This window comes from Entelurus aequoreus, linkage group LG16, assembly GCF_033978785.1.
Source record: "Entelurus aequoreus isolate RoL-2023_Sb linkage group LG16, RoL_Eaeq_v1.1, whole genome shotgun sequence".
NCBI classification, from domain to species: domain Eukaryota; kingdom Metazoa; phylum Chordata; class Actinopteri; order Syngnathiformes; family Syngnathidae; genus Entelurus; species Entelurus aequoreus.
The window spans coordinates 46,659,501-46,684,193 of record NC_084746.1 but is presented as its reverse complement, the minus strand read 5'-3'; the positions used below and the strand labels follow the sequence as shown (position 1 = coordinate 46,684,193).

The 24,693-nt window shown below is 40.2% G+C and overlaps 1 protein-coding gene across 2 annotated transcripts in view; it reads left to right on the top strand.

Annotated features, from left to right (window-relative positions):
- The window catches only part of LOC133631087 (zinc finger E-box-binding homeobox 1-like), a 94,291-nt gene that overhangs the window by 55,437 nt on the left and 14,161 nt on the right, over positions 1 to 24,693 (top strand). For both annotated transcript variants that reach the window (XM_062023124.1, XM_062023126.1), the window contains exons 3-5: positions 11,246 to 11,434; positions 17,754 to 17,953; positions 18,598 to 18,715. In XM_062023124.1, the coding sequence (XP_061879108.1) occupies positions 11,246 to 11,434; positions 17,754 to 17,953; positions 18,598 to 18,715 (507 nt within the window). The remainder of the gene's footprint in view (positions 1 to 11,245; positions 11,435 to 17,753; positions 17,954 to 18,597; positions 18,716 to 24,693) is intronic.

The following is a 24,693-nucleotide window of genomic DNA, read 5'->3' as shown; positions in this document are numbered from 1 at the left end:
TAATACAAATGTCCCTGAGGAATGTAAGGTGGGAGTACTGGAATTTAGTTACATTATTATTTTCCATAACAATTTAGCCCCCTCCACAATATTAACCCGACGTTAAAACAGAACTAGCTATTTATTGGTTAGCAATTGCCGAATCATGTAACATTAGCTTAATGCTAAAAAGCCAGGTTACTATCACATTCTGTAACAGACAAATAATTTAATGTAGGCTAACGTTACCTACCTGCTACCTCTGTCTTTTTCTCGTTTCTCCTCCTCTTCTTTTGTCTTTTTTCTTCCCTGGGCACCTGACAGTTTTGGCCGTTTTGACATCTTGTTTTGATTTTTGGATGTGGTAAGAGTCATGATACGGGAAGGGAGGGGGCGCACCATGGGGGGGGGGGGTGTAATGTTGTAACAAATAATATTTCTATAAATAGGCTTTACTTTGCATTTTAATTAACATGGGATTATTTTTTGTATTTACAAATAATAGTACCAACTTTTTTTTTTTTCTCCAACATTTGTGGCACTGGCGTGGCGCCCCCTGATGGACGGCGCCCTTAGCATTTGCCTATACGGCCTATGCCACGGGCCGGCCCTGCCCCACTCCTTTCATCTAAAAGCAGTCACAGACAACCATGATTAAAATGACAGAAGAAATATTATGTGTACTTATTAGGGATAGGAAGATTAACAGGTCGGACATGCGTATGCAAGATATGGCTGCATCGGTAGAGCAGCTTTAAATCACTTCTGTTTAGGGGGAAAATCAAGGTGCATCAGGTTTTTACCTCGTATTGAATAAAAAAAAACCAATTTGAATGTGTTTTAACAAAAACCAAACCAATAATTAGCCAAATTGCGTCTATAACTTCCTTTTACTTTACGCGACAGGACTCATGTGTAGGCCTGTGCATGCAACAACAATAAAAGGGGTTGAGGTGGGGGGGTAGGGGGTAGCGGGGGGTGTATATTGTAGCGGGAAGAGTTAGTGCTGCAAGGGGTTCTGCGTATTTGTTCTGTTGTGTTTATGTTACGTTACGGTGCGGATGTTCCTCCGAAATGTGTTTGTCATTCTTGTTTGTTGGGGCGGCATGGCGTAGTGGGTAGAGCGCCCGTGTCAGAAACCCGAGGGCTGCAGTTTCGCTCCCCGCCTCTTACCATGCCGTTGTGTCCTTGGGCAGGACACTTCACCCTTGCCCCCGGTGCCGCTCACACCGGTGAATGAATGTTGAATGAATGATAGGTGGTGGTCGGAGGGGCCGTAGGCGCAAATTGGCAGCCACGCTTCCGTCAGTCTACCCCAGGGCAGCTGTGGCTACAAAAGTAGCTTACCACCACCAGGTGTGAATGAATGATGGGTTTTTAACATGTAAAGCGACTTTGGGTACTTAGAAAAGCGCTATATAAATCTCAGGTGTTATTATTATTATTATTGTTTGGTGTGGGTTCACAGTGTGGCGCATATTTGTAACAGTGTTAAAGTTGTTTATACGGCTACCCTCAGTGTGACCTGTATGGCTGTTGACCAAGTACGCCTTGCATTCACTTGTGTGTGTGAAAAGCGTAGGTATTATGTGATTGGACCGGCACGCAAAGGCAGTGCCTTTAAGGTTTATTGGCGCTCTGTACTTCTCCCTACGTCCGTGTACCACTACGTACAGCGGCGTTTTAAAAAGTCATAAATTGTACTTTTTGAAACCGATACCGATAATTTCCGATATTACATTTTAAAGCATTTATCGGCCGATGATATTGGCAGCCCGATATTATTGGACATCTCTAATAGTAATACATATGAGACTTAACATATAACATAACACCTAAATGCCAAAAATATGTAAAAAGTATTTTTAAATCTGCAATGCAGTGAAGCCGCAAAATTTTAAGTTTGATGTGGTAACTAATCAAATCGTGTCAAGGCTTGGTAAAAGGATTGGACTCAGATGCAGAGTAGGGAACTTGACAGGCTTTTATTTTGGCAGCTTCCTTTCACCTCCAAAGTCAAGGAATACAATACTATAATTAACCAAAAAAACTAATCGATGAAAAAAGGTTCCAAAAAATAGGACCAACTGAAAATCACTCCGAACGGAGGAAAACACAAAACCAAAGACGAACTAATAATTGGCGCAGTAAATGCTATAAAATGTATAAACAAAAAAACGCTCCAACGGGAGGAATAAACAACAGCTATGAAAAATTCTACACTATCTTAATTAATAAAGTTGAACAAAAATAGTCACTCAAAAATTGAGGAATTTAACTAATAACTTACCACTTCGGCTGAATAAAGTCAATAACAAAAAATCACTCTGCTGAGGAGGAAAAGGGAAAACTCAAAATAGCCACGAAGGGATTCAAGAACATGGGACATAGACTGGATACAAGGCAAGGCATGGACATGGACGTAGACGCTGGAAAGTACGAATGAACGAAACAATCTGGCACAGAACAAACGGAGGAGTGGGCTTATAAGACACATGAGGGTAATAGGGAACAGGTGGAAACAATCAGGGAACAGGGATGACGTCAGACTGATGACACAGAAGGAAGGGCAAGTGACCTGAAACGAGAGGAGAGTTACTTTTCAAAGTAAAATATGCAAATCACAAGACAGAAAAAACCAAGACAAGACATCCCTCACCACGGTGTGACAAATCGCCAATCGATGGAGAGGTATATTAAATTAATCGACACGTGAATTGTGAATCAAGGTTAGTTTTATCAAGATGTATATCTTGTCTTGTAATTTTTTTTCGCTTCTCATTTTTTTTACTCACATTTTGCAAATGCGTCATGGTCAATTTATTCACATATCAAAAGTGACGTCACTTCCTTCCCAAATGTGATTAAATTACACCTACAGTACTGAGTAAATAACATGTAGAAAAAGTGGAGTTTTCCTCCTACTTAACTGGAATAAGCAGACCAGATTCTCCAAAGTGTTCCAACAAAGTAGAATACTTCTGTCTAAAATGTCTTGCTGAGATGGAGAATTAAGATTCAGGGTCAACTCAAGACTCCAACCTCCCATCGATTCATTCATTGATGCAGTATGAGATCGCCGCTCTGGGTTGCGATGTTCTGGTGTAAGGAGTGCTGGATCAGCATGTAAGGAACAAGGAGGGGGGCAGCTAAAGACAAGGCAAGGAAATTAAGCGCACTAAGGTAAAGTCGTGAATCAAAGCTGCTGCTGCTGGCAGTCATGCAGAGTTTTTTACTGTGATCTTTCTTGAAAGTAAAGCTTCTGCGGGAACATTCCTCTGGCGCTACACCTTCTTTCTCCACTTGGGGACACACTTCTTAGGACCTAATCCTCCAGGGGGTAATGTTGTAGTGTCACTAAATTAGGTGCTGCCGTTTTTGTTCAGTGATTACAATTCACACCGCAGACCAGAGAGACATCGGGTATCTTATTTAGGTCTTGATCCATTCTGAAATGTTCACCTCAAGGTGCATTCAAGTAGGGCTGCAACAACTAATCGATTGAATCGATTAAAATAGTTGGCGATTAATTTAGTCATCGATTCGTTGGAACTATGCTATGCGCATGCGCGGAGGCTTTTATTTTATTTTCATTTTTTTGTAATTTAAAAAAAAAAAAAAAAAATTTTTTGTTTTTTTTTGTTTTATAAACCTTTATTTATAAACTGCAACATTTACAAACAGCTGAGAAACAATAATCAAAATAAGTACAAAAACAGTACAAAACAGCGCAATGATGTGTCATGTGCAGCTCACGTGACGACGGCGTCTCCTTTGCTGGAAAAATTCGAAAAATGGCGCAGGAAAACACTACCGATAGTTCAGCAGAAAAACATCTTGAGGTTATTGCTTCAATGGAGAAAAGTGTACGACCTAAGTCGTCAAAAGTGTGGGAACACTTCACTTTAAAGACTTCAAAGAAGACCGTTTCCTGCAAAATGGCACGGAAGTACAACATTGCTTCAGGAGCACCTGAAAAGGAAACATGTTGGAGCCATGGATGAAGGGAGGAACTCACAGTACGTAACTTTTTAAGTCCATAGTGGCAACAAGCATTCATGAGTTCAGCTTTTTTGTGAGTAACTTTAATGTTATGCCTTTGTTGCAACGCGGGGCTGATAATGTGTCTCCGGCACATTTGACTTCGTTTTGAGAGAGAAAACGCACGGTTACCAATTTCGAAATAAACGTAACGGACAGAAATATCTCAGGTTGGTTTCACAATGGATCAATGTAGCCGGGCTGATAAAGCTATATAAATATATTTAGATTTGAGTGACGCTTTAGTATAACTAAACGTTATGAAGGTGCTGGAATATTTCATGCTATTATTCAGAGGCAGCCTAAAATGAATCCTTTATTATTCACAACAGAAACGTGTACAATATCTGATTCAGTTCTGATGAGTTACATTTCTGTGTTATTATTGGTGTATGCTGCACCCCCAATGTCCACAACATGGTGCCAGTATGCTGTTTTTTTCAATAAAATACTGGAAAGGATAGAAATGTAGTTTGTCTCTTTTATCCGATTATTGATCGGAGTAATAATCGACAGATTAATCGATTATCAAATTAATCGTTAGTTGCAGCCCTACATTCAAGAAACGCTAATTGTCAAGAAACTAGAGTAGTACCTCAAGACATGAGTTTAATTGGTTCTATGACGCAACTTGTACCTTGAAAAACCTGCAAAACAGCGTTGCCTATTTGAAATTAATTAAAATCAATTCAATTGGTGCTTGCCCCCCCCCAACAACAGCACAATTTTTAACATATAAAATGCCTTTAAAAAAAACTACTAACTTTTACAACATACCGTAATTTCCGGACTATAAGCCGCACCTGACTATAAGCCGCACCAGCTAAATTTAGGGGAAAATACAGATTGCTCCATATATATGCCGCACCCGACTATAAGCCGCAGGCGTTTTGATGTGTAATTACCGTAGTATATAGGGGTTCCTGCTACCACGGAGGGGATTGTCGGGACATAGATGACTATTTAGGAACGCAAAGCGTCCCATTTATTAACAATAAATCTTTCAATCATTCAATCAAACTTTCACATCTTTGACATGGCGAACAGCATTCGTGCAGAGTACAAATAATACAACGGTATTACCGGTAGTCAGTCTTTAATCATTGTGTCACCGTCTTCCTCCTGCGTACTAAAACCACCGAAATCCTCTTTGTCGGTGTCGGAGAAGAACAGGTCCAAAATGGCGTCGTCAGCCAAGTCAAGGGTACGTGCAGCAGCTCTATTTCCTTCTTTGACCGCCAGATCGATTGCCTTTAACTTAAAAGCAGCATCATATGCACTTCTCCGTTGGTTTTCCATATTGAGGGTGTTTGCATGAACACTTCCTTCGCGCAAACTGTCGCTGACGCTCTCCTACTCCTTGTTTTGCTCTCGTTACCTGGCGCCAGATGTCTGCCTCGGTCTCGCGCATCCTCGGTTGTGCGCGCCCCTGGTTACCGTAAGCCGTAAAAAAGCCGCACCGTCGTAAAAGCCGCAGGGACCAAAACGAGGGGAAAAAGTAGCGGCTTATAGTCCGGAAATTACGGTACATATTTGATAAAAACGATACAACAGAATGTACTAATAAGAGTGACAGTAGTTTTATGAAGTAATGTAGTAATGATGTACAGTAGTGATGGGTTGATGAGGCGTCATGAAGCGTTTCGACACACTGCAAAACTGTATTGATACTGTGTCGATACTGTGTCACTAAATACTGACATCTACTGGACATTAAAAATCCCTACAGGCAACCTATGGACCAACTCAACTGACACTGATTTTATGACCTAGTACAGTGGTTCTCAACCTTTTTTCAGTGATGTACCCCCTGTGAAATGTTTTTTAATTCAAGTACCCTCTAATTAGAGCAAAGCATTTTTGGTTGAAAAAAAGAGATAAAGAAGTAAAATACAGCATTATGTCATCAGTTTCTGATTTATTAAATTGTGTAACAGTGCAAAATATTGCTCATTTGTAGTGGTCTTTCTTGAACTATTTGGAAAAAAGATATAAAAATAACTAAAAACAAGTTATTCAATTATAAATAAAGATTTTTACACATAGAAGTAATCATCAACTTAAAGTGCCCTCTTTGGGGATTTTAATAGAGATCCATCTGGATTCATGAACTTAATATTTCTTCACAAAAAAAGAAATCTTTAACATCAATATTTATGGAACATGTCCACAAAAAATCTAGCTGTCAACACTGAATATTGCATTGTTGCATTGTTGCATTGTAATGAATGGAATAGCCTACTTGATTTGATGTTCAGTTTATGAACTTACATTCATATTTTGTTGAAGTATTATTCAATAAATATATTTATAAAGGATTTTTGAATTGTTGCTATTTTTAGAATATTTAAACAAAATCTCACGTACCCCTTGGCATACCTTCAAGTACCCCCATGGGTACGCGTATCCCCATTTGAAAACCACTGACCTAGTATATACACAATAATATAAACCAAGTCATTGTATTTCATTTAGGATTATTTCATATCTTCATTTAAATAAAAATATATTTTTATCTTTTTTAGATACGGTCAAATAATGTGAACATGTATCATAACATGGAAATCTAAGAGAACGTGTTGTGAATGAGTATGTTTGTGGACTGAGAATTTTTTATTTATTTTTTTTTACAAATTTTTATTAAAAAAAAAACAGTTTTTCCAACGTATTAAATTTTAGACGATTTCTCTTCTTAGTTATTATTTCTCCGGCTGTAGAAAAGACCCGCTCACAGGGCACAGAGGAGGCGTCAGTGCGACACAGTTCGCGTATCGGTCACATGACCGAAACAGCTCATGATCGGTCACGTGACTTTCTAAAAGCGGTACGCGCACCGACACAGGGTTTTGCTCTATGAGCTCGACGCATGCGCCGATGCATCTGTGTTGCCGGACCCATCACTAATGTACAGCATTTACCTGGGAGAGTGGACTTTTACAGTATCTCCTTGGGGCTCCTTCTCCATCAAACACACAAACAGCAGCTTCTCCATATTTTCATGGATAAACTTTCGCTGTTTAGGTGTTATTTACGTTTAGATATTTATGTCCTCGATCTTGTGACGATCTGTCACGTTTCCTTGGTTTGTGTTTATTTCCTCTGTAGCGCTCTTCTTATGTTTGGTTCCTTTTCCTGCTTGTCCCCCTGAGCGCTATTTCCCCTCACCTGCTGCTGATTGGCAGCCTGGCCACACCTGTTGTAAATCAGGCTGCTATTTACGCCTGCCTCGCCCTCCAGTCAGGGCTTGATGATTGTTTCCTGCATGTGCACTTACCTGCTGCACTATTTCCTTTTTGACATTAAAGTCATGTTTACCTGCGCTCCGCCTGCCATCTCTGCATCTTGGGGTTCAAGACCAACAGAACCCGACGTAGCCATTCTATCTGCTTTAGTATAGTGGAGACGAGCGGTGATGCGCTCCAACACACTTGGTCATGTTTTTGATATTTTTTTAAATTTTCATTTCAATGGATATCATCCCACTTCTTTTTTTCAGCGCTGTCCTTAACATTCACTTTCTTCCTTCCCATGGTTGGAAAAAATGTCAATCTCTATCAGTATGCTATACCAGCGAGTAAGATGGGATGTTACTGTGACATTTTCTACGGCAACGGGCGGTGGGGAGGCTCGTAACCCCAATTTTTTATTTCTAACCTAAATAAACGAGAGATAGCTTGTATCCCGAAAAACATCCCTGAGGTACAATGACGAGTAGTACTCACTTCCATGGCATACATTTCAAAGAAGTGCATTTGTTCCCGAATGAAACCCTTAGCTCAAGAAGAAATGTAGCTCTAACAATTGAACAACTTCACTTCCTGTTTACTCCCTGAAAAAGATTGCACCCTCTGCTGGTGGCTTCTTAGTAGTGAAGCCTACACAACCACACAACTAGGGAATACTCCTGACGGTTAGTATTATGGTCTTAAATGAAAAATATCGAAAAACCGTGACTGATAACTGCACTTTGACAAGCTCACAGATGGACCGGTGCCAATTGCTAGTTTAAATGCGAACATGAAAACGAAAGACAATGTATTTTCCCCATTAAGAAACATTTTACTGTCAGGGCAACTAAACCATTTAATTGTGCACATTGAACCTACAAGCTTACCATGAATTGATTTACGTGGACCCCGACTTAAATAAGTTGAAAAACTTATTCGGGTGTTACCATTTAGTGGTCAATTGTACGGAATATGTACCGTATTTTTCGGACTATAAGTCGCATTTTTTTTTCATAGTTTGGCCGGGGTTGCGACTTATACTCAGGAGCGACTTATGTGTGAAATTGTTAACACATTACCGTAAAATATCAAATAATATTATAGCTCATTCACGTAAGAGACTAGACGTATAAGATTTCATGGGATTTAGCGATTAGGAGTGACATATTGTTTGGTAAACGTATAGCATGTTCTATATGTTATAGTTATTTGAATGACTCTTACCATAATATGTTAAGTTAACATACCAGGCACGTTCTCAGTTGGTTATTTATGCCTCATATAACGTACACTTATTCAGCCTGTTGTTCACTATTCTTTATTTATTTTAAATTGCCTTTCAAATGTCTATTCTTGGTGTTGGGTTTTATCAAATAAATTTCCCCCAAAAATGCGACGTATACTCTAGTGCGACTTATATATGTTTTTTTCCTTCTTTATTATGCATTTTCGGCCGGTGCGACTTATACGCCGGAGCGACTTATAGTCCGAAAAATACGGTACTGAACTGTGCAATCTACTAATAAAAGTTTCAATCAATCAATCAAAAGCTATACACTCTTAGCATCGAGGATTATGAAACAGAGGTGTTTTTACGGTGCGTTCAAAGACCGCTGAACTTAGGACGACACAACGCCTACCAGATATAATAAATAATATATTTTATTTGTTACACATTTTTCATTTAAATAAAATATTAAAGTGCAACAGTACAAACCAATATTCAAAGCAAAGCTATAAACAGATCAAAGACTAAGACTAAAATACTGTCAATGAAGCATAACAAACAGAAAACATGCAAAATATTGGATTTTCTAACTGTGTGCCTATTTATTATAGTTAAAACCACTTGGTCAAAATATTTCGGTGTGTGTATAAGTACTTTTTGAGCACATAAAAAAATTCTGCAATAGTAATAATAACTTTGATCATTTTTGTGATATGAAATTTTCGTGTTTTTACATACCTATACACAACATGGGGGATGTCCCAATCAAATTTCAAATCCCGATTCGATAATTTGACAATAGATTATTGAACTAAAAAATGTTTTTTAGCAAGCAACTAAAGTAAACACTAACACATTTTAATAAAGCTTACTTTATTAAATTTAGAACGTGGTAGTATTGCTGTAAATTAGTTATTACATTTTTGGTATTGAATGCTACATGCATTTTTTTTTAACAAAATAAAGCGGCTAGATCACAACAACTAAACAAAAGCCAAAACTAGTACTGTATTTTTTGGAGTATAAGTCGCACCGGCCGAAAATGCATAATAAAGAAGGAAAAAAACATATATAAGTCGAATTTTTGGGGGAAATTTATTTGATAAAACCCAACACCAAGAATAAGCAATTTAAAATAAATAAAGAATAGTGAACAACAGGCTGAATAAGTGTACGTTATATGACGCATAAATAACCAACTAAGAATGTGCCTGGTATGTTAACGTAACATATTATGGTAAGAGTCATTCAAATAACTATAACATATAGAACATGCTATACGTTTACCAAACAATCTGTCACTCCTAATCGCTAAATCCCATGAAATCTTATACGTCTAGTCTCTTACGTGAATGAGCTAAATAATATTATTTGATATTTTACGGTATTGTGTTAATAATTTCACACATAAGTCGCTCCTGAGTATAAGTCGCACCCCGGCCAAACTATGAAAAAAACTGCGACTAATAGTCAGAAAAATACCGTATTGGCTCACATTTCCAAAATTTGGGAAGGAATATGGACATGTAATTTCATGTGTTCCTGAGCGTGCATCCCTTTTGAAGGAGTTTATATGTAAGAAAAATCTTTAGCCATGTAAACACTGGGAAACGGCTGTAGTATAGAGTTTAGTTAACAAAGGAAACATTACAATAAACTGCTGCAGGTGGAGGTGATGAGCAAAGGAAGGAAGCAGATGTGGAACATTTTGGGTGAGGTTGTGGGGACCACCAATCATGTGGTAGGGTATGAACACAAAACAATGGTACTGGATGGAGTAACGAGTGCTGCAAAAAACTAGGGAAAAAATAGAAAGATAGGGAGGAACTAAGCAAAAAAATATAAATAACACAAAAGTACTATAGAAGCGAAGATATGGTCAAAAAGTTGATGGCGTGTTGGCATGGTCTGTGTGCGGCAGAGAACACGAGGGAAAGAACCAGCAACAAGCAGGTGCGGGCAATCAGCTTAAGAAGCCCATTGTAATTACAGTCAGGTGTACTCAGTTCGCCCGCCTTCCACTGGCGCCATGGCAACTGAGGGCAGCGAATGAAAAGAGAGCGAGATACAGCCAGGAAAAGCAAGCAGGCCAAAACAGGAATGTAGCACCACCCTTTCTTTGTCAACACACACAGTTTCACCTGGCCCTGACCAGGCGCTGCAGGAAGGGGCGTGGCACTTGGCGCCCATTATAGCTCTCATTATAATGCTCAGTCTCCATGGCGATGTGGGAAAGCTCATAAGGAGCCAAAAAAGTTTAAACACATGTGCCCTTCCTGCAGGGCTGCTAAAGAAAAGCATTCAGCCACTGCGACACTTCCACGTTGACACTGCCGTCGGGATCAACAGGTGGCGAAATTATGTCCGCCATCATAAGACAAGGAGGCTCGTTGGACCGTCACACGCCGCTAAACCTGGAGGAGATCCAGATTAAGTAACAATGCCTTGACTCAGCCTGGCCAGAGAATGTTTAGTTGAGCATAACACGTATCTTAGCCTACTGGCCCCAAATCCTGATCATCTTTGAGTCTGTAAACATCTTCAGTTGCAAGATTTAAGTAAATTATCTTGTTGGTGTTCCTCAACTTTTTGTTCAGAAGAATCTGTTTATGTCACAGGAAACAGACAGAATATGTAGCGCTGGCGCCCTCTAGTGGCGCTTCCGAGAACAACAGTTGTGCCCTGTCAGGGTACATTATAAATGTCAACATTTGGGATGTTCCTTTTTTATTTGACAAATGTATGTATGTGTGTGGTTGTGTGTCTTCAGTGACAGAAGAGTTTGTGTCTGAAGAAGAAGATGAAGAAGAAGAAGCAGGGGAGGAAGAGGAGGAGGAGGATGCAGTGACGGATGATCTGGTGGATGGCATCCTCCAGAAAGGAGACACGGCCATCATCTACCCGGAAGCCCCCGACGATGACCAGAGTCCAGCAGAGATGGGCGGAGTGGATGAAAACGGTAACATTTGTTGTGTATCCATGGTGTAGTGGGTCTCTGTTGTTTATGTTATATTAAAGGCCTACTGAAATGATTTTTTTTTAATTTAAACGGGGATAGCAGATCCATTCTGTGTCATACTTGATCATTTCGCGATATTGCCATATTTTTGCTGAAAGGATTTAGTATAGAACAACGACTATAAAGTTCGCAACTTTTGGTCGCTGATAAAAAAAAGCCTTGCCTATACCGGAAGAAGCGTGACGTCACAGGAGGAAGGATTCCTCACAATTCCCCGTTGTTTACAATGGAGCGAGAGCGATTCGGACTGAGAAAGCGACGATTACCCCATTAATTTGAGCGAGGATGAAAGATTCGTGGATGAGGAACGTTAGAGTGAAGAACTAGAGAGGCAGGGCAGGGTGTATCTTTTTTCGCTCTGACCGTAACTTAGGTACAAGGTCTCATTGGATTCCACACACTCTCCTTTTTCTATTGTGGATCACGGATTTGTATTTTAAACCACCTCGGATACTATATCCTCTTGAAAATGAGAGTCGAGAACGCGAAATGGACATTCACAGTGACTTTTATCTCCACGACAATACATCAGCGAAGCTCTTTAACTACTGAGCTAACGTGATAGCATCGGGCTCAAATGCAGATAGAAACAAAATAAATAAATCCCTGACTGGAAGGATAGACAGAAGATCAACAATACTATTAAACCATGGACATGTAACTACACGGTTAATAATTCTCAGCCTGGCAAAGCTTAACAATGCTGTTGCTAACGACGCTGAAGCTAACTTAGCAACTTAACAACCGGACCTCACAGAGCTATGATAAAAACATTAGCGCTCCACCTACGCCAGCCAGCCCTCATCTGCTCATCAACACCCGTGCTCACCTGCGTTCCAGCGATCGACGGCGCGACGAAGTACTTCACCCGATCATCCGTGCGGTTGGCGGATAGCATCGGCTAGGCGTCTGCTATCCAAGTAAGTACTCCTTGTTGTGTTGCTACAGCCAGCCGCTAATACACCGATCCCACCTACAACTTTCTTCTTTGCAGTCTCCATTGTTCTTTAAACAAATTGCAAAAGATTCACCAACACAGATGTCCAGAATACTGTGGAATTGTTCGATGAAAACAGAGCAGTTTGTATGGTGACACATTGGGTACGAATACTTCCGTTGCCGTCGTGACGTCACGCGCATACGTCATCATACATAGACGTTTCCAACCGGAAGTTTAGCGGGAAATTTAAAATTGCACTTTATAAGTTAACCCGGCCGTATTGGCATGTGTTGCAATGTTAAGATTTCATCATTGATATATAAACTATCAGACTGCGTGGTCGGTAGTAGTGGCTTTCAGTAGGCCTTTAGATCCACTATGGACTGGACTCTCACTATTATGTTAGATCCACTATGGACTGGACTCTCACACTATTATGTTAGATCCACTATGGACTGGACTCTCACAATTATGTTAGATCCACTATGGACTGGACTCTCACAATTATGTTAGATCCACTATGGACTGGACTCTGGAGAGACAAAGTCATCCTTGACTGATCACTCATCACAGCACTGACACCCTCAAATTTCCACCGGGGGTGTCAAAGATCGGGCACGCGAATGAATGATCTATGGTATTTTATTAGTACAGTAGGGGGACGGCATGGCGCGGTTGGGAAAGTGGCCGTGCCAGCAACCTGAGGGTTCCTGGTTCGATCCCCACCTTCTACCAACCTAGTCACGTCCGTTGTGTCCTTGAGCAAGACACTTCACCCTTGCTCCTGATGGGTCCTGGTTAAAGGCCTTGCATGGCAGCTCCCGCCATCATTGTTGTGTGAATGGGCGAATGTGGAAATAGTGTCAAAGCGCTTTGAGTACCTTGAAGGTAGAAAAGCGCCATTCAAGTATAACCCATTTGCCATTTACCATTTATTATTAGAACCGACCCGCAGGCCACAGCAGCCTGTTGCTGTTTTGCACGCACCTATACTCCATCAGTGTTGGTGCTAGGAATGTAAGTCATAAAAATGGGGTCCCACAGTACATTTTTGGGGTACAACTTTTTTGTAACCATTTTCAAAACAAATCATAAACGTATGCATTATCCTGTTATATTTCACATTTTGTATTGTGTTTTGGAAAAAGGTTGTCATAGACGTTACATAATTCATTGAAAAAATAATACAAAAGAAAACATTTGTATACATATGTAATAGGGGTGTAACGGTACACAAATATTTCGGTTCGGTACGTACCTCGGTTTAGAGGTCACGGTTCAGTTCATTTTTGGTACAGTAAGAAAACAACAAAATATACATTTTTGGGTTATTTATTTAGCAAATTTGCTAAATCTTCCACCAAAAATATTTTTCTTAGTGATGTGAAGTAATCGGAACCTTGGATAGGTCTATAATTCATAATAACATTGATTTTGATTCAATATTATGTTTTGAGCAATGGCAGTTTGAAAGGAAAAAAACAGCTTTGTTTTATTAGTCAACATTGCAACTTTTTCTAAATTACATTTAACCTTTAAGCTTTTTTATTTCACTTTTGTTATGTTTTTGTTTATTTTAATAGTATTTTTAGAATGTGCCGTGGGCCTTTAAAACATTAGCTGTGGGCCGCAAATGGCCTCCGGGGCACACTTTTGACACCCCTGCTATAGATAAAAAAAAAATTAAATCTGATAAATCTATGGCTAAAAAGCAGAGCCTGGCGACGCATGCGCGTTTATCATAACTCTCTTGCTCTCTCTGTCTCTGCCCCTCCCTCACCAATGCTGCTGCGCGCACAATTTGTTTTGTTTTTAACCCCTTCTTAACCCTGAACGTACATTGAAAATACATGCAACCTTAACTCAAAATGCCGGACATTTGAGGCATTTAAGAAAATCCGCCCTGACAGCTCCGCAAAAGAGGACATGTCCGGTGAAAAGAGGACGTATGGTCAGTCTATCGTAGCCCGTTAGCTGCTAGCATGCCGTGTGTTGTGCCTCGGTGTGCATTGTTTACACAACGTGCGTTACGCTACTTAATATGTCCGTGTGGAAACTCGTTCGGTACACCTCCGAACCGAACTGAAACCCCCGTACCGAAACGGTTCAATACAAATACACGTACCGTTACACCCCTAATATGTAAATGTATTCAGTTATAAACGTTCATTCACTTTCTTCTTTCCTTCATGAATCTAAACTTTACCGCTGCCAGTATTTTTTTCTATATTTTTATTGTAATATTTTCAGAACGTGTTTGTTCTATTTTTGGCCAAAGTATGACAAAGAAAACAATCTTTATTTTTTTGTTTTAATGCCATGAGTTTAATAGTCCGGCCCGCGTGTGCACAGATTTCCTCCATGCGGCCCCTGAGCTAAAATGAGTTTGACACCCCTGCTCCAGGGTGTTCCAGGTCGAACAATCAGCTTGTCTTTAACGGATCTAGTTTACGTGTTTTTGTATAGACTTGAAATTTAGATATAATAGAATGCTTTATTGTCATCAATCATGAGAGCATGTCAAAAAATACAGGTAACTACTCTGTTAGGTTCATTTAAAATACAATATAAACATTATGCAACAGTGAAAAACAGTGTAAGCTATTGGTACAGATTCAATATCCTAATTTGTCCTGCTCTTGTGTGACCGAAATCTGTTCCCTGATGGCAGCAGGTTGAACAAGTGTTGACCAGGGTGAGAATGTGTTTTCATTAACGTCAAAGTCAATTTTGTACGAACTTTCAACAAAACACAACGTATGCGTACCTATCAAAGACAAATTTTTGGTTTTCGCTTACGGGAAAGACAAATTTAAGCATTTCCTTGAACTTAACATACACATTTCTGTGAACATTGTAATTAAGGGTCTTTGATGAAATGTTTTCATAAACATTGACGCAGACAGAAAGTCTTTTTTGAACCTTTAACGTACTTACTTACGTTCGTTGATTTCTGTCAGAGTGGCTTCCAACGAACTTGTGAAAGCGGATTTTTGTTGTTTTTCCACTAACCCAACGACATTTAGATTGCTCAATATACTGTAGTGTTTTTTTTTTATAAACATTAAAGCCAATTTAAGGTCTTTAGCAAACCTAGCATACATGTTTTCCTAAGTGTTTTTGTAACCATTGAAGCTGAATTTAAAGTCTTTAACTTAGACTTAGACTATTGTCATTCAAATTTGAACTTTACGGCACAGATAAGAACGAAATTTCGTTACATAAGCTCATGGTAGTGCAGGATAAAAAAAGCAATACGGTGCATATATAAATAAATAAATATATATAAATTAGGGCTGCAACAACTAATCGATTAAATCGATTAAAATCGATTATAAAAATAGTTGCCGATTAATTTAGTCATCGATTCGTTGGAGCTATGCGCATGCGCAGAAGCTTTTTAAAAAAAAAATAATAATAAAAAAAAAAATGAAATAAAAAAAAATAAACCTTTATTTATAAACTGCAACATGTACAAACAGCTGAGAAACAATAATCAAAATAAGTATGGTGCCATAATGGTGCCAGTATGCTGGTTTTTTTTCAATAAAATACTGGAAAGGATAGAAATGTAGTTTGTCTCTTTTATCCGATTATTAATCGATTAATCGAAGTAATTATCGACAGATTAATCGATTATCAAATTAATCGTTAGTTGCAGCCCTAATATAAATAATATATAAATATATCTATAAAATAAATAAATATATATAAATAAATAAATAGATTACTGTACAGATAAATATATTGCACTTTTTCACATGCGTCCACGTTTATGGATGTATGTTATATTGTCTTTTTTATTCCAGCGAGTTAATCCATTTTGGTAGGAGTTGAGGGGATAATTTAATTATGATGCGTTCAAGAGTCTTACGGCCTGAGGGAAGAAGCTGTTACAGAACCTGGAGGTTCTGCTTCGGAGGCTGCGGAACCTCTTTCTAGAGTCCAGCAGTGAAAACAGTCCTTGGTGGGGGTGGGAGGAGTCTTTGCAGATTTTCTGAGCCCTGGTCAGGCATCGGCTTTTTGCGATCTCCTGGATAGGAGGAAGAGGAGTCCTGATGATCTTTTCCGACGTCCTCACCACTCTCTGGAGAGACTTCCAGTCTGAGGCACTGCAGGCTCCAGTCCAGACAGAGATGCTGTTGGTCAGCAGGCTCTCTATAGTGCCTCTGTAGAATGTGGTGAGAATGGGGGGAGGGAGCTGTGCTCCTTTCATCCAACGCAAAAAGTGCATGCGCTGCTGAGCTTATTTTTACCAGAGCTCCGGTGTGTAGGGACCAGGTTATATTGTCAGTTATCTGCACCCCCAGGAACTTGGTGCTGCTTACTATCTCCACCGCTGTGCCGTTGATGAAGAGTGGAGCATGGCTGGACTGGTGCTTCCTGAAGTCAACAATGATCTCCTTGGTCTTGTTGACATTCAGGACCAGGTTGTTGGTTCTGCACCAGTCAACCAGATGTTTCACCTCCTCCCTGTAGTCCATGACCAACCTTGCATACATGTTTTTCTGGATATCGAAATGCTAAGTGTTGACGTTCAAGTTAGTTCTGTCATGACGTGGATTTTTACTCAGCTTACTGCGTGGATTGTTTTCCCGGGATGCAAACGGACTAGACCAGACATGGCTTGAAGGTAAAAACGTAATTTTATCTTGACTCAAAACAGGTGCTCAAGGTGAAGGCACAATTTAACGAAAGAAAAGAAAACGTAAACACTTAGCCTGAACTATGGTCATAAACAAACAAGACTTACTGTGGCATAGCATGAAGCGAACAATCGCATGAAAACAAGCATGAGAGGATCATCAATAGAGCAATTCAGAGTACCAACATGGGCAGAGCAAGAAATGATCAGCATGAAACTATGAACAGGAACTATGGCATGGACAGGGCAAACACAGAGTATCAGCATGAAACTATCAGCACGGAGCAAGAACAGAGCGATGTCGCCAGGACGACTAACTGAAAAAACAGGCTCTTGATTAGAACAGGTGTGTGAGTCCAAACAAATGAGGCAGGTGAAACTAATGAGTCGCCATGGTGACAAAACAAACAAGGAAGCGCAAAAACAAGAACTCATGGAGTCCAAAACTAGCAGAAAATAACAAAACATAATCCAGACCACAGAACATGACAAGTTCCAAGGCTTCGGTGAACATAACAAACCTGTTTTCGTAACAATCCAAGACGAATTTAAGTCTTAACTGGTTTCTCATATGTCAAAGACAAATATGAATCTTCAATAAACATCAAAGAGGATTTTGTTTTCCCCCCTCAAACAAACACAGCTCTAAACTGCCTCTGTATGCCGCCAAACAGGCACGCCGGACTCGTCGCAGCTGCACACGTGTCCCTACTGCTCGCGGGGCTACAAGCGCAACGCCTCGCTGAAGGAGCACATCAAGTACCGCCACGAGACCAGCGAAGACAACTACAGCTGCTCGCACTGCAGCTACACCTTCACGTACCGCTCGCAGCTAGAGCGGCACATGAGCCACCACAGGGGCAGCAAGGAGCAGGTACACCCATCTCCAAAATACTAGAAACAGGCGCTGGTAAGATGCAGTACAGCCGACGCAATAACACACAAAGTGAGCATTAGTTTTATTTGTAAGGTGCCATGCACACGAATTAAGTGGGTTGTGAGTAATTTGTAGCCGGGTGAAGTAGATGTTCTAGTTTTACTTCATTGTTGACAGTCAACAAAGCAAAGTGACGGCTTCACCTTACAGGAGAAAAGAAAATGATTAACTTAAGTAGCAGCAGCAGCGGCACCCAAACCACTTCTGTTCTACTCCACCTAAATATCAACTTGATTTTACGTTTCTACAAATAAATCAAGAGTGCCAACCTTTTTTTTTTCCCAGTAAGTTTGTTTGAATAAAAATAGTTGACCCTTTCCTGAACCCGCTCCTGCACCTGGCCACTCCTTTTACTCTTATCCCAGTGGAACAGCCCATGTCTTGTTTTCTAACTTCCTGGTTGGTGACACATGCTCTCTCACCTGCCTTGCGTGACCAAGCGTTAGCGGCTCGCTACATGTTAGCACTCTTGACAGAAGGTCACGCTGGTCCTTTCAGCCAGGCAAACGCGGACATACTGACCCGTACAAAAAAAACGTTGCTTGTGGCACTCGTCTAACGTTTGTCTTCTTTGTTGTCAGCGTCACGTGTCGCTGTCCAGCTGTGGAGTCGGAGGGGTGCGTAAGTTCAAGTGCACCGAGTGTTCCAAGGCCTTCAAGTACAAGCACCACCTGAAAGAGCACCTGCGCATTCACAGTGGTGAGTTGTTGCCATAGCAACCCAATTTTTTTTTTTTACTGCACAATTTTCTAATAGCTCTAAAATCTGCATATAAGGTTGGATATCTATGAAAAATCAATAGTGTTCACTTCAGGTATCAAAATGATTAGGGTTCTAGTTTTGACATAGAACAGTCTTAAAGAGATGTCCGATAATGGCTTTTTTGCCGATATCCGATATTCCGATATTGTCCAACTCTTAATTACCGATTCCGATATCAACCAATACCGATATACACTACCGTTCAAAAGTTTGGGGTCACCCAAACAATTTTGTGGAATAGCCTTCATTTCTAAGAACAAGAATAGACTGTCGAGTTTCAGATGAAAGTTCTCTTTTTCTGGCCATTTTGAGCGTTTAATTGACCCCACAAATGTGATGCTCCGGAAACTCAATCTGCTCAAAGGAAGGTCAGTTTTGTAGCTTCTGTAACGAGCTAAACTGTTTTCAGATGTGTGAACATGATTGCACAAGGGTTTTCTAATCATCAATGAGCCTTCTGAGCCAATGAGCAAACACATTGTACCATTAGAACATTGGAGTGATAGTTGCTGGAAATGGGCCTCTATACACCTATGTAGATATTGCACCAAAAACCAGACATTTGCAGCTAGAATAGTCATTTACCACATTAGCAATGTATAGAGTGTATTTCTTTAAAGTTTAGACTAGTTTAAAGTTATCTTCATTGAAAAGTACAGTGCTTTTCCTTCAAAAATAAGGACATTTCAATGTGACCCCAAACTTTTCAACGGTAGTGTATACAGTCGTGGAATTAACACATTAGTATGCCTAATTTTGTTGTGATGCCCCGCTGGATGCATTAAACAATGTACCTTTACCATCAATTGATTAACGTGGACCCCGACTTAAACATGTTGAAAAACTTATTCGGGTGTTACCATTTAGTGGTCAATTGTACGGAATATGTACTGTACTGTGCAATCTACTAATACAAGGTCCAATCAATCAATCAAAAACAAGGTTTTCCAAAATAAGAGAACACCTTCAACTCCAGTTATGGAAAAAAGTGCCAACATGGCACTGCCATATTTATTATTGAAGTCACAAAGTGCATTATTTTTTTTAACATGCCTCAAAACAGCTTGGAATTTGGGACATGCTCTCCCTGGGATAATCCTGATATCCATTACAACTATGGGAAATACTATACTTTGACTTTCACAAAGTGCATTATTTTAATTTTTTTTTAAACATGCTTCAAAACAACAGCTACAAAAACAATGAAGGCACACAGCTTCAGTCCAGAGTATGCTAGAGCATACTTGCCAACCTTGAGATCTCCGAATTTGGGGGATGGGGGGGAAGGTTGAGGTAGGCGGGGTTGGGGGGCGGGGTTTGGTGGTAGCGGGGGTGTATATTGTAGCGTCCCGGAAGAGTTAGTGCTGCAAGGGGTTCTGGGTATTTGTTCTGTTGTGTTCATGTTGTGTTACGGTGCGGATGTTCTCCCAAAATGTGTTTGTCATTCTTGTTTGGTGTCGGTTCACAGTGGGTATTTGTTCTGTTGTGTTCATGTTGTGTTACGGTGCGGATGTTCTCCCGAAATGTGTTTGTCATTCTTGTTTGGTGTCGGTTCACAGTGTGGCGCATATTTGTAACAGTGTTAAAGTTGTTTATACGGTCACCCTCAGTGTGACCTGTATGGCTGTCGATCAAGTATGCGTTGCATTCACTTATGTGTGTGTAAAAGCCGCATATATTATGTGAATGGGCCGGCATGCTGTTTGTGTAGAGGAAAAGCGGACGTGACGACAGATTGTAGAGGACGCTAAAGGCAGTGCTTTTAAGGCACGCCCCCAATATTGTTGTCCGGGTGGAAATCGGGAGAAATTCGGGAGAATGGTTGGTCCAGAGTCAGGGCATATAAAAAAAGGTTATAACTAACCTAGTCGGCGAAAAAGGTTCCAAAAAAGGAACAACCGAAAATCACTCCGAAAGGAGGAAAACACAAAAACAATAACAAACTGTAGTTGGCTCCGTATATTCTATGAAATGTATTTATAAACAAAAAACGCTCCAACAGGAGGAAGAAACAATGGCTATGAAAATTCTACATTTTCTCTAATCTAATAAAGGTTAACAAAAAATGTCACTCAAAAAAAATTGAGGAAAAAGAAGAACTGTAAGAAAAACTGAAAACTCACCACTTCGGCTGAAAAACTAAATAACACAAAATCACTCTGCTGAGGAGGAGAAAAAGAGAACTCAAAATAGCAACGAAGGTATTCAGGATCAAGGTATTCAAAACACGAGACGAGGCAAGGCATGGACAGGATGCTAGAGAGGCACGAATAAACGAGACAATCTGGCAGAGGCACGAATAAACGAGACAATCTGGCACAGAACAAAGGGAGGCGTGGGCTTATAAGACACATGAGGGTAATGGGGAACAGGTGGAAACAATCAGGGGTCAGGCATGACGTCGGACTGATGACACAAAAGGAAGGGCAAGTGATCTGAAACGAGAGGAGTTACTTTTCAAAGTAAAACATGAAATTCAAAAGACAGAAGAAACCAAGACAAGACATCCCTCACCGCGGTGTGACAAAGCTTGAATGCAGCAGTGTTCATTAGTTGACTAAAAATTTTCGTCAACGACCTATTTTCCCTTAATGAAATTAAGACGATAACGAATGAAAACTAATGCACTTTGACTAAAACAATTACGGAAATTAAATGACAATTTAGTCAACAAATTAAAACGAGACGAAAAATGTTGACGGTGACAAAATGCAATCATATTTAGTTTTCTCTTTAAGCGGGTGGGACAAAACAGCCAGTCACGGTTTTACATGCGGGAGAGTGGCGGGTGGAAAAGCACAAAGGGTATCCAATCAGAAATAGCGGGAAAGCAAGATCAATACAAGACATCAATACGATATGTCTTCTACACCGGAAAGAAAGAGAAGACCATACATTTGGACGCACTTCACCTTTGCCGCGGGAGACAACAAAACAACTTGTAAACCCCCGTGACTTGATTTTCTTCGACAAAAATACTACAAACTTGAAGCGCCATCTGCAGACCATCCATCAGGACATCCCCACAACAGTAAATAGGCTGAAGCTACCATATTTTTCGGACTATAAGTCGCAGTTTTTTTTCATATTTTGGCTGGGGATGCAACTTATACTCAGGAGCGACTTATGTGTGAAATTAAAAACACATTACCGTAAAATATAAAATAATATTATTTAGCTCATTCACGTAAGAGACTAGACCGGGGGTCGGCAACCCGCGGCTCTAGAGCCGCATGCGGCTCTTTAGCGCCGCCCTAGTGGCTCTCTGGAGATTTTTCAAAAATGTATGAAGAATGGAAAAAGATGAGGGGAAAAAAATCAATTTTTTTGTTTTAGTATGGTTTCTGTAGGAGGACAAACATGACACAAACCTCCGTAATTGTTATAAATCACACTGTTTATATTAAATATGCTTCACTGATTCAAGTATTTGGCGAGCGCCGTTTTGTCCTACTTATTTTGGCGGTCCTTGAACTCACCGTATAGTCTGTTTACATGCATAACTTTCTCCGACTTTCTAGGACGTGTTTTATGCCACTTCTTTTTCTGTCTCATTTTGTCCACCACACTTTTAACGTTGTGCATGAGTGCACAAAGGTGAGTTTTGTTGATGTTATTGACTTGTGTGAAGTGCTAATCAGACATATTTGGTCACTGCATGACTGCAAGCTAATCGATGCTAACATGCTATTTAGGCTAGCTATATGTACATATTGCATCATTATGCCTAATTTGTAGCTATATTTAAGATAATTTAGTTTCCTTTAAGTCCTCTTAATTAAATTTATATCTCATGACACATGTAATATGGCTTTTAATTTTTTGCGGCTCCAGACAGATTTGTTTTTGTTTTTTTTGGTCCAATATGGCTCTTTCAACATTTTGGGTTGCCGACCCCTGGTATAAGATTTCATGGGATTGAGCGATTAGGAGTGACAGATTGTTTGGTAAACGTATAGCATGTTCTATATGTTATAGTTATTTGAATGACTTTTACCATAATATGTTACCTTAACATACCAGGCACGTTCTCAGTTGGTTATTTATGCGTCATATAACGTACACTTATTCAGCCTGTTGTTCACTATTCTTTATGTATTTTAAATTGCCTTTCAAATGTCTATTATTGGTGTTTGGTTTTATCAAAAAAATTTCCCCCAAAAATGCGACTTATACTCCAGTGCGACTTATATATGTTTTTTTCCTTCTTTATTATACATTTTCGGCCGGTGCGACTTATTCTCCGGAGCGACTTATACTCCGAAAAATACGGTAATATTTGGAAATGACTCATAATGTACTGTGTTACTGTTACTATTAAAGACGGTAGAGCAAGAGCAAGACCTCTTACTATACCACATGTCCAAAAACAAATACTGACATAAAAACAAACTGCTTTTGTTGTCGATCAGCTGAGCCGAGCTTACCCGCCAATAAATCTACCTGTACAGTGCACTTTATTGATGTCCTCGGCACACTGTTCAGCTATCGATTGCTTGACAACCCAAAAGACCAGATTTGTCATTTTTCAAGATAATACACAAAGAAAGACAACTATGTGAGATATATATGTGTATATATATATATATATATATATATAAATATATACACAGTGGGGCAGAAAGGTATGTAGTCAGCCACCAATTGTGCAAGATCTCCCACTTTATGAGAGACAGAATGGGGGAAAAGAATCCAGGAAATCACATTGTAGGATTTTTTATTAATAATTGGTAAATTCCTCTGTCAAATAAATATTTGGTCACCTACAAACAAGCAAGATTTCTGGCTTTCACAGACCTGTAACTTGTTCTTTAAGAGGCTCCTCTGTCCTCCACTCGTTACCTGTATTAATGGCACCTGTTTGGCCTTATACTGATAAGAGACACCTGTGCACAACCTCAAACAGTCCCACTCCAAACTCCACCATGGCCAAGACCAAAGAGCTGTCAAAGGACACCAGAAACAAAATTGTAGACCTGCACCTGGCTGGGAAGACTGGGAGGTGAGGGGAGCAGTGAGCAGCAGCGGTGGCCGCGCTCGGGTATCATTTTGGTGATTTAACCCCCAATTCCAACCCTTGATTCTGAGTGCCAAGCAGGGAGGTAATGGGTCCAATTTTTATAGCCTTTGGTATGACTCGGTTGGGGTTTGAACTCACAACCTACCGATCTCAGGGCAGACACTCTAACCACAAGGCCACTGAGCAGGCTGTAAGCAGCTTGGTGTGAAGAAATCAACTGTGGGAGAAATTATTAGAAAATGGAAGACATACCAGACCACTGATAATCTCCTTCGACCTGGGGCTCCACACAAGATCTCACTCCGTGGGGTCAAAATGATCACAAGAACGGTGAGCAAAATTCCACAATCAGACGAAGGGACCTAGTGAATTACCTGCAAAGAGCTGGGACCAAAGTAACAAAGGCTACCATCCGTAACACACTATGCCGGCAAAATTCCACAATCAGACGAAGGGACCTAGTGAATTACCTGCAAAGAGCTGGGACCAAAGTAACAAAGGCTACCATCCGTAACACACTATGCCGGCAAAATTCCACGATCAGACGAAGGGACCTAGTGAATTACCTGCAAAGAGCTGGGACCAAAGTAACAAAGGCTACCATCCGTAACACACTATGCCGGCAAAATTCCACAATCAGACGAAGGGACCTAGTGAATTACCTGCAAAGAGCTGGGACCAAAGTAACAAAGGCTACCATCCGTAACACACTATGCCGCATGGGACTTAAATCCTGCAGTGCCAGACGTGTCCCCCTGCTTAAGCCAGTAAGTGTCCAGGCCCGTCTGAAGTATCACAGACAGTCTTCTGATGATCCAGAAGACTATTGGGAGAATGTCATATGGTCAGATGAAACCAAAATAGAACTTTTGGTAAAAACTCAACTTGTTGTGTT